This window comes from Chiloscyllium punctatum, chromosome 20 (assembly GCF_047496795.1).
Source record: "Chiloscyllium punctatum isolate Juve2018m chromosome 20, sChiPun1.3, whole genome shotgun sequence".
NCBI classification, from domain to species: Eukaryota; Metazoa; Chordata; class Chondrichthyes; order Orectolobiformes; family Hemiscylliidae; genus Chiloscyllium; species Chiloscyllium punctatum.
In genome coordinates, this window is record NC_092758.1 from 92514010 (window position 1) to 92529284 (window position 15275).

General features: G+C 42.6%; 1 protein-coding gene across 1 annotated transcript in view; it reads left to right on the plus strand.

Annotated features, from left to right (window-relative positions):
- Positions 1–401: 401 nt before the first annotated feature.
- Positions 402–15275, plus strand: part of LOC140491820 (hepatitis A virus cellular receptor 2 homolog) — a 30988-nt gene continuing 16114 nt past the window's right edge. The window contains exons 1-3 of the mRNA XM_072590214.1: positions 402–508; positions 2843–3190; positions 10006–10086. Coding sequence (XP_072446315.1) covers positions 457–508; positions 2843–3190; positions 10006–10086 — 481 coding nt within the window. The 5' untranslated portion in view covers positions 402–456. The remainder of the gene's footprint in view (positions 509–2842; positions 3191–10005; positions 10087–15275) is intronic.

Below are 15275 nucleotides of genomic sequence, written 5' to 3' on the forward strand. Positions count from 1 at the left end.
CATGATGCCATTTTCCATGAGCTTTGAAATGGACATATTAATGAGTGGGCCTCTGAAAATAAAAGGGGCTCACATTTTCTGAGTGTTGGTGGTTGCATGTTTGAGCTCAGTGATGCAAATTTAGCAGAACTGACCTTTCAGAGATTTTCCAACAGACCCAAACTGAAACTTCACCATACAGAGATAAGTTTTTCTCAAAATAAACTTGTGATGAAAATTAATTTTGTGTCCATTGTGTATCAGTAGTAAAGCCAATGCAGGAAATATTTGAATGAAGATGCCTGCTTCATTTCATGGGGTTATACATTACTGGAAGTGCAACCCGTGAATGTATAAAGGAAACTCTCAGCACTGATGTCGGCAATAACTGGAACTAGAAACAGAAAGTTTAAATCTGACCACACGATTCTGCAGCAGCTGTAACTCAGATAGTTCCAGTTTCCAGTGTCCAGCACAATGTCTAATACTGGGTGTGTGGCTCATTTATCTGCACTTCTTGTTATGTTAGGTAAGTTTGTGAATTTAAAAATTGAATTTTCATACATTGTTTATTATATTAACACAAATTCTTCTTGCATTTTGAGAGGATACAGTCCAATTTTACCAGAGACTGTGTGGGTGAGGTTACAAGATTAAATAACAAGGGCTTGGCTGCATAGACTACGTTTTGTATTCCTTTCAGTTTAGAATGTTGGATGAATTATTGAAGGCTTTTAAATAGATAAAGGAACTCAAAACTAAAGAAAGAAAAACTATCTCTCCTGTGGGGAGTTCAGGACAATTGGGCCCAATCTTAAATCAGGGAAAACCCATTTAGGGATGAGCACAGCAGGAACTACATCACAAGTAAATGCAGTAAAAATCTGGAAGTATCTCTCTGGATCTGGGCTCAATAAAAATGGATTAATTTTTGTTCATTGGAATTATGGAAGCATTAGAAGCAAACGTGGTTAAGTGGAATTGTGCTGCAGATCAGTCTCAATCTACAGTAATTAAATCCTGGAACAGACTCAATGACAGAATGTTCTTGTGTTAAAATGTCACTGTTCCAGTGATACATATTAATGGTTGGTGACTGATGTGATTATTGAATATGTGAATACAGAAGAATCTCGATTATCTGAATGAGATGGATGGGTACTATTTTGTTTGGATAACCGATTATTCGGTTAATCGATTAAATGCCTTTCCTCTGGGTCTCAGAGTTATTTAAGGTTGCTCCCCATTCAGGAGACTAGACAGCAGCACAGCGCATGTGAGCCCCCGCGCCCCCCCCACCCCATCCTAAACCACCCTCACCCGCACCGTGCAGGCTCCCCAACTCCGTCTAACTCTGCCCCTGCCCGCATCATCCAAAACAGCTGCTACTCCCCCGTCCAAAATGCCCCCTGCCCATTCCCCCAGCCCGTCCAAAACCACCCCCATCCATTCCCCCACCCCATCCAAAACTGCCCCTTGCCCATTCCCCCACCCCGTCCAAAACCGTCCCCTGCCCATTCTCCCACCCCGTCCAAAACCGTCCCCTGCCCATTCTCCCACCCCATCCAAAACTGCCCCCTGCCCATTCCCCACCCCATCCAAAACTGCCCCTTGCCCATTCCCCCACCCCGTCCAAAACCGTCCCCTGCCCATTCCCCCACCCCATCCAAAACTGCCCCCTGCCCATTCCCCCACCCCATCCAAAACTGCCCCCTGCCCATTCCCCCACCCCATCCAAAACTGCCCCCTGCCCATTCCCCCACCCCATCCAAAACTGCCCCCTGCCCATTCCCCCACCCCATCCAAAACTGCCCCCTGCCCATTCCCCCACCCCATCCAAAACTGCCCCCTGCCCATTCCCCCACCCCATCCAAAACTGCCCCCTGCCCATTTCCCCACCCCGTCCAAAACCACCCCCTGCCCATTCCCCCACCCCATCCAAAACCACCCCCTGCCCATTCCCCCACCCCATCCAAAACTGCCCCCTGCCCATTCCCCGACCAGGTCCAAAAGCGTCTCCTGCCCATTACCTCAGCCTGTACAAAACCGCCTCCTGCCCATTCCCCCACCCCGTCCAAAACTGCCCCCTGCCCATTACCCCACCCCGTCCAAAACTGCCCCCTGCCCATTCCTCTGCCCATTTCCCCACCCTGTCCAAATCCGCTCCTTGCCCATTCCCCCACCCTGTCCAAAACCGCCCCCTGCCCATTTCCCCACCCCGAAAAAATCTGCCTCCTGTCCTGCCTCCAAAACTGCCTCCGCTGCCCCTGTCCAACCCTGCCTCCTGCCTGCCCCCCCCCAACCCCATCCAAAATCCCCACCCCTGCTCACCCAACCTGTGCTCCCTCCCCCGTCTGACCCCGCCACGTCTGTGGGACAGCCAGAATGGACATCAACAACAAAACTGCTGCTGCTACTGCTGCGTTTTGTGTGTGGTGGGGGTGAGTCTCCAAATAGCGCGCGCGCACACATACACACACACACACACACATACCTTTTTACTGCAGCATTTTGACAGGTTCCACCCCTGCCTGTACTGTATATTGTGGGACAGATTATCTGGGGAAGGAGGGTTTTGGGTACACCCCTGCGTAGAACTCCAGGGAAAGTGTGGGGGAAATAGAGAGAGAGCGGGAGATCAGTCATTTGGCGGTGGTGCCTGTGTAATCACTGTAAACAAAAGACAAGATCAGTGTTGGAAATACGTGTTTGATGTAATGTTTCTATCTGGACCTCTAGATCTCCTTCAGATAATCTGATATTCGAATAATTGACATTTGGATAATCGAGGTTCCTCTGTATACTGTACAATTTACCATGACTGCCATGAAAACTGAATGATTATAATGTTTAAATATTTCAGGCCCAGCCACCTGTGTGAGAGGATTAGAAGTGCGAGGAACCCTGGGACAGTCAGTCACACTGCCGTGCACATACTCTGTCCAAAAGCACGGTAAGACTGAAATGTGCTGGGGCAGGGGCCAATGCCCTTCAAATGGCTGTTCAGGTCTATTGTTGAGAACAAATGGGAAAACTGTAATTTCACCAATACTCACAAAACACCAGATGGATGGTAAAATAGAGGAAGGAGATGTATCGCTCACAGTGAACCATCTACAGAAAGGAGACAGTGGTTGGTATTGCTGTCGTGTACAGATGTTTGGTCTTTTTAATGATCAGAAAGTGAGCATCAACCTCGTGGTTTCAGAGAGTAAGTCACTTTAATATTATCTATTCCTCATGGTTCTGTCATATTGATACAGATTCTAGCTGTTGATATCTCTGTTCAGTAGCATGGGATATAGTAAGTGTATGGAATGCAGAGGAATGTGCAGCAGATTTAGTGTAAGCTGACAATGAATCTGTTACGATTCTATGCAAAGGACTTTGTGTATTTGTTCCTGTAACTGTACATGGACAAGAGATTGATTTTACTCAGTGCCCTGTTCTCTCTCACAGCTAGAAGCACGTGAACTCAATCCTCAGGTTTCTCCTGCATGACTTGCTGAAAATAGGATGAGATTGAAATGTTTGTCAGCAATATTGAAGCAATCAACTGTTGCTGACAATGCATTGCATGTACATAACTTATGCATTAGAAGTATAACTAATATTTACATTCACATTAATATTTTGATGGGTGATTTCTGAGCTCACTGTATAAAATAAATCATTCCATTAATATTCTCATGTTACACACTGCAATGTCTTTCCATAAGGCATGTATACAGGTCTAATTCTGCTCATAAGGCTGATTAAATCGAACACATGCTTCAGTTTATTTCCTTCTTCCTTGACTTTGCTCTCTTCTTTTACTGGTTTTGATGGTTTAACCTCCATTTTACAATTATTCAGTTGTTCTCCCTGCCAATAGTTTGACTTCATTTTCCTTACTTTCTGCTGATATTCCAGTTATGCCAAACCAAGTGATGGGACTGGGTATTCATTATGAGGTTCTGAACATGTTGAATGTTTGTGATTGAGAGGAACATAATTTGAAGGTAAATCAATGCAACTCAGACAGAAGAGACAATAAATGCTGAGTTTGGCACAATGATCTTTGTAAAAACTAATCACTCAAAGCCCCACTACATAATGTGGAGGTCCAGTGTTGGACTGGGGTGGACAAAGTTAAAAGTTACACAACACCAAGTTATAGTCCAACAGGTTTATTTGGAAACATTAGTTTTCAGAGTGCTGCTCCTTCAATCAGGTAACTAGTGGGGCAGGATCATAATACACAGAATTTATAGCAAAAGATCATGCAATTAAAACAATATATTGAACAAACCTAGATTACTGTTAAGTCTTTCATCTTTTAGAATGGGTTGCAGGTTTTGGTTCATTAGTATGTAAATCTCAGAGCTTCTTTTAAGTCACATTTGTGAGATAACTTAAGATTTTATAAAAAATGGTGACATCTCAGCTCAGACAATGCATTAAAGTCTGCCTGTATTTCAATCTTGACTCAGACTGGTTCTATTTCCAAAGTAGGAATTTATAAAATGTTACATTGCCTGACTGCCTGCAGATTGTGTGCTTTTTGAACAGAATAGAATGTATCTGCAAATACAGTTCTGCAAATGCAAATTCACCCGGAGATTTATATATGTATGTGTGTGTGAATGTTGAGGGGGAGAAAGAGAGAGAGTGTGTGTGTGTGTCTGTGTGAGTGTAAGAGTGTGTATGTGTGTGCATGCTTGGTAGAGTGTGTGTTTTAGTGTGACAGAGTATAAGGCTGTGAGAGGGTGTGCATGTGGGTGAGAGTATGTGGGGTGTAGGTGTGTGTGTGTGTCTGAGAGATGGCGTATGTATGAGAGAGGATCTGTGTGAGTGTGTGAGCATGTAAGAATGTGTGTATAATTGTGCTTGTGTGTGAGAGAGTATAGTGTAATGGGGTCACCTGTATTGTGACATGAACCCAAGGTCCTGGTTGAGGCCATCCCCATGGGTACTGAACTTGGCTATCAGCCTCTGCTTGGCCATTCTCTGTTGTTCAAAGTTTGTGAGAAGATTTGTAGCTTGGGTGCTCATTGTTGTGGTTCTGTTCGCCGAGCCAGGAATTTGTGATGCAGACGTTTCGTTCCCTGTCTAGGTGACATCCTCAGTGCTTGGGAGCCTCCTGTGAAGCGATTGTCAATTCAAACCACTGCAAATGCCGGAGGAAAGATCACAGAAAAGCGCTTCACAGGAGGCTCCCAAGCACCGAGGATGTCACCTAGACAGGGGACGAAACGTCTGCAACACAAATTCCTGGCTCGGCGAACAGAACTACAACTCTCTGTTGTTGCGTATCCCGAAGTCCACCTTGGAGGACAGGCACCCGAAGATCTGAGGGCGAATGTCCCTGACTGCTGAAGTATTCCTCAACTGGGAGGGAACATGCCTGTCAGGAAATTGTTGCGTGGTGTCCATTCATCTGTTGTTGTAGTGTTTATTTGGTCTCGCCAATGTACCATGCCCGGGGTATCCTTGCCTGCAGCGCATTAGTTTCACAATGTTGGCCGAGTCACATGAGCACCTATTGTATACATGGTGGGTGGTGTCCCCATGTGTAATGGTGGTATCCATGTCCACACTCTGACAAGTCTTGCAGTTACTGCCATGATAGGGTTGTGTGCTGTTCTGTCCGATGTTGTCCTGAAGGCTGGGAAGTTTGCTGTGAACAATGATCAGCTTAAGATTTAGCGGTTATTTAAAAGGTGAGAAGTTGAAGGCTTAGGGAAAGTTTTGGTGAAATGCTCATCCTCATCGATAATGTCTTGCAGGCTGGAAAAATGAAGCAACATCACTCTGAAAGCTTGTACTTCCAAATAAACGAGTTGCACTGGTGTGTGACTTTTACCTCTCTCTACATAAGTGAGGTTTAAAACACTATGTCACAGACTTCACATTTTTCAGTCTTTTTGGTTCAAATAACTGACAATGATTTTTGCTGTGGTACAGAGACATTAGTTGGATAGCACTGAAAGCTCTCACTGGTTGCCATGGTTCCCTCAAGTAGAAACTCCCACATGTAGTTCCCATATAACCAGCTCTCCTTACAACAATCCCATGTTGTTGATGAACAGAAAAGATCAATATCAGTTCAGATAATGACCCTAACCTTAACCCTAACCCTATCATAGGTTCTACAGAGAGGGTTGTAACACTGTGAAAAGCAACACCAAAGGTAGTGATTGAAATGGAGTCCATTGTTTATCTGTTTGGACAGATCAGAAAGATATTTGAAGAAAATAGGAATAAAGGGACCCGAAACTGAGGTCAGTACATGAGATGACGATTACTGATGATCTTAATGATGAACATTGGCAAGATCTGCAGAACCCACAGTCTGTTTCACTGTCAGTTTGATGGAATTGTAGTCATTTTTGAAATAGACCTGATACCGTCATTGATCCATGATGCCTGCATCATCTGAAAGTGGTGAAACACTGGCTAAATAATGGATCTTAAGAGAGTGGCACTACCTTCAGTTTTCATGGCAGTTGAATCGACTGCAAAACATAACAGCACATTGACACGAAAGCAAGTAAAGCTGTTCCCTCCCTCTCAAGGGAACTTGGCTGTGCAGTTTGGAACAATGAGGGAGTTTGTGTAAAACTGATTACCTTAAAGTGGGGTTAATGTTAGTTCCAGAAAAGAAGTGTCATGCCTGAATTGTTCCAGAAAGAAGATATCAGTAGTATCAATCTATACATTAAAGTCACAAGTGAGTTAAATCTATTAAAGTGGTCTCTGGTGTAAGTACTGTGGGAGTTTTACAACATTTGATTTTGGGATCTGTACAGTACTAGGGATGTGGGTTGGGTACTATATAAATATAAAGGGATATTTTATGATTATTGGGATTATATTCTTTATGTGTGTAAAAATCACTGAATCTGTGTTACAAGTACAGAAGTCACATGACACCAGGTTATAGTCCAACACGTTTATTGAAACCACAAGTTTTTGGAGCGGTGCTCCTTCATCACTTCATCTGACAAAGGGATATGCTCTGAAAGCTTGTGATTTCAAATAAACCGGTTGGACTATAACCTGGTGTTATGTGACTTCTGACTTTGTGCTCTGTAGGTGGAGAGAGTGAGTGTTCAAGGTGGTAAATGGTTTGCCAATAAAGTGGGAGGCTTCGTTCTGGAAGGTGTTGATCTTTTTGAGTGTTTTTGGAGCTGCACTCAACCGAGCAAATGGAGAATATTTCATCACATTCCTGACTTGTAACCTTATAAATGCTGCTCAGACTCTGGTGAGTCAGGAGGTGAGTTGCTTGCCTCCAAATCTTGAATCTCTAACCTGATCATTGCCATAGTGATTATAAAGCTGGCCCATTTAAATTTCTGCTCAAGTGGTACCCGCTACATTGTTGGTGTTAGAGAAGTGACCACATTGCCAGGTAGTTGCCAGCATTATAGCTATACTGGTACAATTTGACTAAGGATGAGGCTAGTTCTGACACACAAGTCTTGTTGTAAATGAAAATTTAGAGGAGCTGGGATGCAGTTTTGACCCAGATCAAGATTGATGAGTTGGTGTGCTAGATATTTTGGAAAACATTAAGATTGATTAGTTCCCAGAGCCAGACCAGATTTATCCTAGGCTGCTCCGGGAAGTAAGAAAGGATATTGCTAAGCCGCTGGCGAGGATATTTGTCTCATCACTCTCCACAGGAGTTGTACTGGAGGATTGGAAGGAGGCAAATGTTGTTCCTCTTTTCAAGAAGGGTAATAGGGAAATCCCTGGCAATTACAGACCAGTCAGTCTTACGTCTGTGGTCAGCAAAGTTTTGGAAAGAATTCTGAGGGATAGGATTTATGACTATTTCGCAAAGCATAGTGTGATTAAAGGCAGTCAGCATGGCTTTGTGAGGAGCAGGTCATGCCTCACAAATCTTATTGAGTTCTTTGAGGAGGTGTCAATGACGATCAAGCAGTGGATGTGGTGTACATGGACTTCAGCAAGGCATTGATAGGGTTCTCCATGTTAGGCTCATTCATAAAGTCAGGAAGTATGGGATACAGGGAGATTTGGCTATCTGGATTCAGAATTGGCTGGCTGACAGAAAGCAGAGAGTGGTGGTAGATGGAAAGTATTCTGCCTGGAGGTCAGTAGGGTCCCACAGGGCTCTGTTCTTGGGCCTCTGCTCTTTGTACTTTTAATAAATGACTTGGATGAGGAGGTTGAGGGGTGGGTTAGTGAATTTGCAGATGACACAAAGGTTGGAGGTGTCGTCGATAGTATAAAGGGCTACTGCAGGCTGCAGCGTGCCGTAGACAGGATGCAGAGCTGGGCTGAGAAATAGCAGATGGAGTCCAACCTGGATACCTGCAAAGTGATGCATTTTGGAAGGTCAAACTCGAATGCTGAATATAGGATTAAAGACAGGATTCTTGGCAGTGTGGAGGAACAGAGGGATCTGGGTATGCAAGTACATAGATCCCTCAAAGTTGCCACCCAAGTGGATAGGGTTGTTAAGAAAGCATATGGTGTTTTGGCTTTCATTAACAGGAGGATCGAGTTTAAGAGCCACAAGGTTTTGCTGCAGCTCTACAAGTCCCTAGTGAGAGCACACTTAGAATATTGTGTCCAGTTCTGGTCGCCCTATTATAGGAAAGATACTGAGGCTTTGGAGAAGGTGCAAAGAAGGTTTACCAGGATGCTGCCTGGACTGGAGGGCTTGCCTTATGAAGAAAGGTTGAATAAGCTTGGACTTTTTTCTCTGGAGAGAAGGAGGGAGAGAGGAGACCTGATCGAGGTATACAAGGTAATGAGAAGCTTGGATATAGTCAATAGCGAGAGACTTTTCCCCAGGGCAGGATTGACTGGTACAAGAAGTCATAGTTTGAAGATATTAGGAGGACCGTATAAAGGAGACATCAGAGGTAGATTCTTTATGCAGAGAGTTGTGAATGCTTGGACTGCATTGCCAGTTGTGGTGGTGGAAGCAGTCATTGGGGACATTTAAGCGACTGCTGGACATGCACATGGATAGCAGTGAGTTGAGGGGTGTGTAGGTTAAGTTACTATATTTTACATTAGGATTAAATCTCGGCACAACGCATGGGCCAAAGGGCCTGTTCTGTGCTGTACTTTTCTATGTTCTATGTTCTAGTACAACTGCAAGCATATTGTCAGATCCAAATACTTCTTATACTCAGTAGCCTTTGGCTATTTCTTAATATCTGATGGATTGGATTGAATTGAATTGAATTGTTTTGTTGTGGTGAAACCTTCAGGAGGAAGCTGAGGTGGATCACCCACGCAGACCAAACATTGCTGAAACTGTTTCAACCTTGCCTTTATCACTGATGTGCTGAATTATTCCAGCACTGATGATCAAGGTGTTTGTGGAGGCTTCTTCTTTTGTTTGTTGTTTTATTGTCCATCACAATGCATAAATGCATAAGAGAGTGTTGCTGAACTTTGATTTGATATGCTGGTTGTGGGAATTTTTTTTTTGATTGTTGATTCTGCTGTTTACCCAAAGTTGATTGACTGTAAATCAGTGGATAGAGATTTACATTCTGTGTGGCTTTGATCCATGAATTACTTTAGAAAGTCTCAATCCAGTTTGTAGTGTGCAACACAAATCTGTCTTCCAGTCACTGCAAATGACTTGACAAAGTGTGTTCCATTTTCCTGAACATAGAAGTCACAGGTTCCTGTCTACAGAAGACACATCTGTCCAATAGAAATTGCAACTAAAAATAAGCGAAATGAAAGGAGAACAGGATGTGCTCCAGGGTTTGAGGTTTATTGTCTTCCTCATTATAAATCTGATGCCAAAACAACATTCTGATCAGAGGTGACCACTTTCTTCAAAGCAAGGAATGAGAATAAGATACTAATTTGTCTTACTTTTCCACATATCTGAAAGGTCATTTTACATGTAGCTTTTGCATTGATTTGCAAGTGGTTGCTACCTTTAGATTGGTTAATGTAATGTGGGGCTAAGTAGCAAGTGAGAATGACTCAGGTCTACAACAATATTAGCACAAGAGAGTAATACATTTGTTTCTGTTACAGGCTCCAGCACACCTCCTCCACCTTCGACTACATTCTATACTACAGACTGTGGTAACTGTTTGACTTCAAATGCAATTGAAAGTAAGTCTGCAGTAAGATATGCCATGTCATCTTTTAATCTGTAACACACCAGTATTTCATATTCATTTGCATGTGAACAGTCTTGAGACCATCTGATTTTTGATAATCAAGTTAACAAAGTGTATGCTTAAAGTAATAAGAAAACAAAAAACTGGAGAAGCTCAATGGTAGGTAGCATAATGGACAGAAATGAACTTAATGGACTGAATCTTACAGTGTTTCAGCTAACTGCGAGTCACATTGAGTTTGATGGATTGATTCCTAGTGCGAGGGCAAACACGTTTTCTTGTTAAACCTTACAGAAACCATTGCATTAACTGCAATTCCATCCCAATGAGTATTGTGTCTGATTTCTGCCCCATCTTACTATGTGACATTCCTGGAACAACACACTCACCAGATATCCCAGAATTGACCAGCATCCCTTGCAAAAGGACTTCTTACAGGACTTCTTACCCCAGGGGCCGCAGAGGAGGCCCAACACCAGACCAGGCCAGCCTGGTCTAAGATTCACACCCAGGTTAAAGCAGTCTTAGTCAACTGGAGAAATGCTCAGCACTGGAAAATGTCAATGACTTTCTCCACTCTACAACTGTAATGCAACCACCTTCTCTTCGATATCGCACACTTAGTCGACCTCTACCAATGTGCCCACTTCCCAAGAAGGCTCTTGTGCTACTACTCTCATTATTGCCTGCAACACCTTCCCCCCATACTCTCACTCCCCAATACCCTTCAACATTCTACCTACTCACTCACTCAGATCACCTCCCTACCTACAACAAGGAGTAACAGCTGTGCCACCCACTTTCCTCTTCTGTAATACCTACCTCTCTCACAATGGCCCAGAATAAGGTAAAAAGAGCCAAGATGAATGGTGTGGTTCCTGTCAATTGGTTCCTCACCCTTTCTGAAGAGTGGATTCTGACTGTGACTGCCCTGAGCAGAGTCTGGACTACTATTGGATGTGTCTTTTGTGCCATGAACCCTTCAGTGAGTACTATCCCCCCTATGACTTGACTGAGGGCTCCCAACAGCTATGATAAGTTTTCTGGCTTTGTGCTTTTGCTAAACAGTACATTTGAAAGGCCTGGTGTTAAAAGACAAGCCAAGGCAATGCTGTAAGCCAAGGCCAGAGTGCATGAGTGCTATGTCAACAAGTGAAGAGCTCAGAGGTCCAATCCCTGAGCTGGGTGCGTGTTCTTGAACACAGAGTATGCTTGCTGCAGTGTCACAATGATACTTTCTGGTGTAGCGCACAGTGCAGTTTTTGAGATTAGAAGTGTCCTTGTATGGGTATTGGAGATGTGACATGAGATTCACAGAGAATGGCAAGTATCGGATGCTAATATCCACGGACATGGGATACATATGGCCAGTGCACATGAACCCTAAGATGTTGATATCTGACATCCAACACAGAGGTCATTTGGAGTAAGCAGCAAGTTGAACCCACCAAGAACCCATTCTGGTTTCCATCTCTCCAGTTTTACCTGCAGCTACTTGTTTTGCAAGCTTAGTAAAATTGCAACCAGAATATTAATTAGGAGAGTTGTATTGTTAGCAACTCCTAAGTTCCTAAGTAATAATGAGCATCAATAATGGCATCTCACTGCTGCCTGGTGAGATCCTCACTGCACTGCTTGAGAGAAGTGTAAATGAAGTGGTGAGATGATCTCAACGTCAAGATAGCTCTCACTGAACTTCTCACCATAGTCCATGACTCTCAGACCCCGATAAGGTTCTGCCCATCATTTCAGAAGGTCAGTCTGAAAGGGTGTTTCCCTTCATGGTTGCTGCATAACCTACTAAGCTTATTCTGCTACTTTTATGTTATTTCCAATATCTGATATATAATGTCTTATGTAAAAAAGTAAAACACATGATTTTACTTCAATGTTTAGACTTTAAATTTAAAGAAATATTATGGTTTTAAATTCAGTCAAATATTGCAAACGTTGGGTGTGGGCACGATGGTTAACTGATTGGTTGATTGTCAATTATCAACTGTCAATTTATTTGCAAATGGAGATTTTTCTTTGTAATAACTCTGACTGATAATGAGATAGTTTTAGAAAAGGGGAACCTCCATCTTGGTGCCTGGTTGCTGAGACGGTCAGTAACAGCTTCTATCAATTTAAAGTTGTGGGTTAGAGTTTTGATTCGTCAAAATGCAAACTATCTTCAGGCAATTGGTGCTAATTTGGCTCATAATTCTATCATGGCTAAGATGTTGTCACAGAATTAACTTTGTTTCTTGGGCCTGGCAATGTTGTTACATTTGCTTCACTGTCTCTGGAACAGGGAAGGAAATCAGAGCAGTGTTCCCTCTCTGATTGTAATTTAACAGCCTAAGCTGAAATGTATGGAAACAAGATAACTATTGTTCTTCATACATGGGATGTGGGCATTGCTGGTTAGGTTAGCGTTATTTCTCATTATTATTGCCCTTGAGAAGGTGATGGTGAGCTGCCTTTTTGAGCCACAGCAGTTGATGTAATGTAGATAGATCAACATCGCTTTTAGGGAATGAGTTCCAAGGTTTTGACTCAATGATAATGAAGGAATGGAAATGAATGTCCAAATCTGGATGGTGAGTAGCTTAGAGGTGAGCTTGCCAGATGGTATTCCAATATACCTGAATGGCATTGAGTTTCTTAACTGTTAGTGAAGCTGCACCATCCAGGTGAGTGGAAAGTATTGCACTACACTTCTGATTTGTGCCTTGTAGGTGGTGAACTGACATTGAGAAGTTAAGAAATGAGTTACTCAGAGCAGAAATCACAGCCTTTATTCTGCTCTTGTAGTCAACATATTTCTATGGTTGGTCCAGTTCTGTTACTGTCAATGGCAACCCTGATGTTGATTATGGGAGATTCTGCCAAGAATTGCCATTAATTGCCATGAAGACATGTTCATTACTTTCTTGTTGGAGGCTGTGATTATATAGCATTTGTGTAGCATGAATACTAGTTGCCACTTATTAGCTCAGGCATGAATGTTGTTCAGATCTTGCTGCACTTGCACACAGGCTGCCTCAGTATCCGAAGAGTCTGAAATGGTACGGAATATTGAACAATGTCCTGCCTGACCTTATGATTGAGAGAAGGACATTGATGGAGTAGTTGATGATGATTGAGCCTATGACATGATGCCGGGAAAGTGCTAGGGGGCTCTTGGGGTGCAGTGTTGTGTCCCTATCTCTGAATCAGGAGGCCTGAGTTCAAGTCCCACCTGCTCCAGACATTTTTAAAAGTTTCCCTCTACAGGTTGATTATAAAATATCGATGCTGAGGAAGCCCTACAGAGATACTCTGTGGTTGAGAGGACCGATCTCCAACAACTATATCCATCTTCCTTTGTGTAAGATACAATTTTGATCAGCAGAAGGTCCAACCCCTGATTCCCATTGACTCCAGTTTTGCTAGGTTCATGACCATGGGTCAGCACCTTAAAGTGCTGTGGAAAATTTTAATATATAATTCAATTTTTCTTTTTAAAAATAGGTTTGTTAAAGTCAACAAAGGCTGCAGGTGTAAATTAAGAGAGACTTGCACACAGGGTTTCACACCTACAGTTACAAAGGGGACTTCAAACAACAGCCCTTCAAAACAAGAAACTGGCAAGTCCAAGCAGTTTGGACAGTGATCTCTGGTGATTACAAATATAATGAGGAACAGATGATCCCCTGCTCAACAGCAAGTCACCACCTGATAAGAGTGTCCGAATTAGCAGATGCTGTTTATGTTTTTCCTTTTAAAGAGGACAGTGGTTAAAAAAAACACAGTTTCAACTCTGCTGGAGTGGGTTTGTGGAGCTAAGCACTCCCATGTGTACCAGTCTGATTCTGAAAGTTAGCATACTGTGAAGGTTACAGTGGTCAAGGCATGCTACAGTTAACTCTAAGTTATAGGTAAAGACTATCTCACTATGAATGCTGCAGTCCAGATAAAAGGAAACAGGACAAAAAATACTTTTTCTATCCCAAAATGCTGACATTCAATCACATTTAAAATGAATCAAAAGTACAGAATTTCAATTAATCTGTAAAACTAAGATCATGAAACCACATGTTAAGTTAACAATATTGCTGGTATCATTCACTGCAAGAGCCACAATATTAAACAATCTGCTCTTTGTGAACAATTCAGAGATTGATCTGTATATTTTAAAGACAAAGCTTTTATGTTTTTTGGGCTTGTTTCTTATTTCTAACCTGTGTGCATGTATGTTGTGTTAATATTCCTTCTTGTGTAGTAAATAATAAGCTCACTGATTTTCAAAAAAATGCCTGTGTAAGTTGTCCCCTTTAAAACGCAAGTCTGGTAGAAATGTGTCAACAAAGGAAACGATCCTTTTTTAAAAGATAAATCTTATTGCAAACAACCGAGAAGGAAAGTGAATTCATCCGCCTTACCTGGGAGCTTAAGAGCTTGGAATATTTGTCTGGATGGGAATTGGAGAACCTCAACTGAAGTCAAGGGTGTAATGTAGGTCTCATTGATGCCATATTCAATCTAATTCTGCTCTACTATCAAGATAATCACCTCACTTCACCTCTTGTGTTCAGCTTCTTGGTTCATGTTAGGCCTCATGTTTATGGAGGACGTGGGGATAAGTATAACCAAGATGAGCATCAATGGACAGATTGTTGTTGAGTAAATGTCACTGGATGGCCCTTCTATCAATTTACTAATGGTTGAGAGTACCCCAATCGGGTAGCAATTGACCGGATTGATGTTTGCTAACGGAACATATCTGGGCGTTGTCCACATTGCAGGGTGGATGCCAGTATTGTAACTGAACTGGTCACAATGGCTATGGGGGTGGTTAGTTTTGGAGCACAACACTTCAGTACAATTGGTGGAATGTTGTCAGGATATATAGCCTTTGCTATATGCAATGTTTTTAGCTATTTCTTGATATCATTTGGAGTGACTCACATTGGCTTCTGATTTAAAAATCACACAACACCAGGTTATAGTCCAACAGGTTTAATTGGAAGCACACTAGCTTTCGGAGCTTCGCTAGTGTGCTTCCAATTAAACCTGTTGGAGTATAACCTGGTGTTGTGTGATTTTTAATTTTGTACACCCAAGTCCAATATCCGGCATCTCCAAATCATGGCTTCTGGTTGGCATCGGTGGTGCTGGAGACTAAAGGAAGAGGTCAAGTTGGATCATCCACTT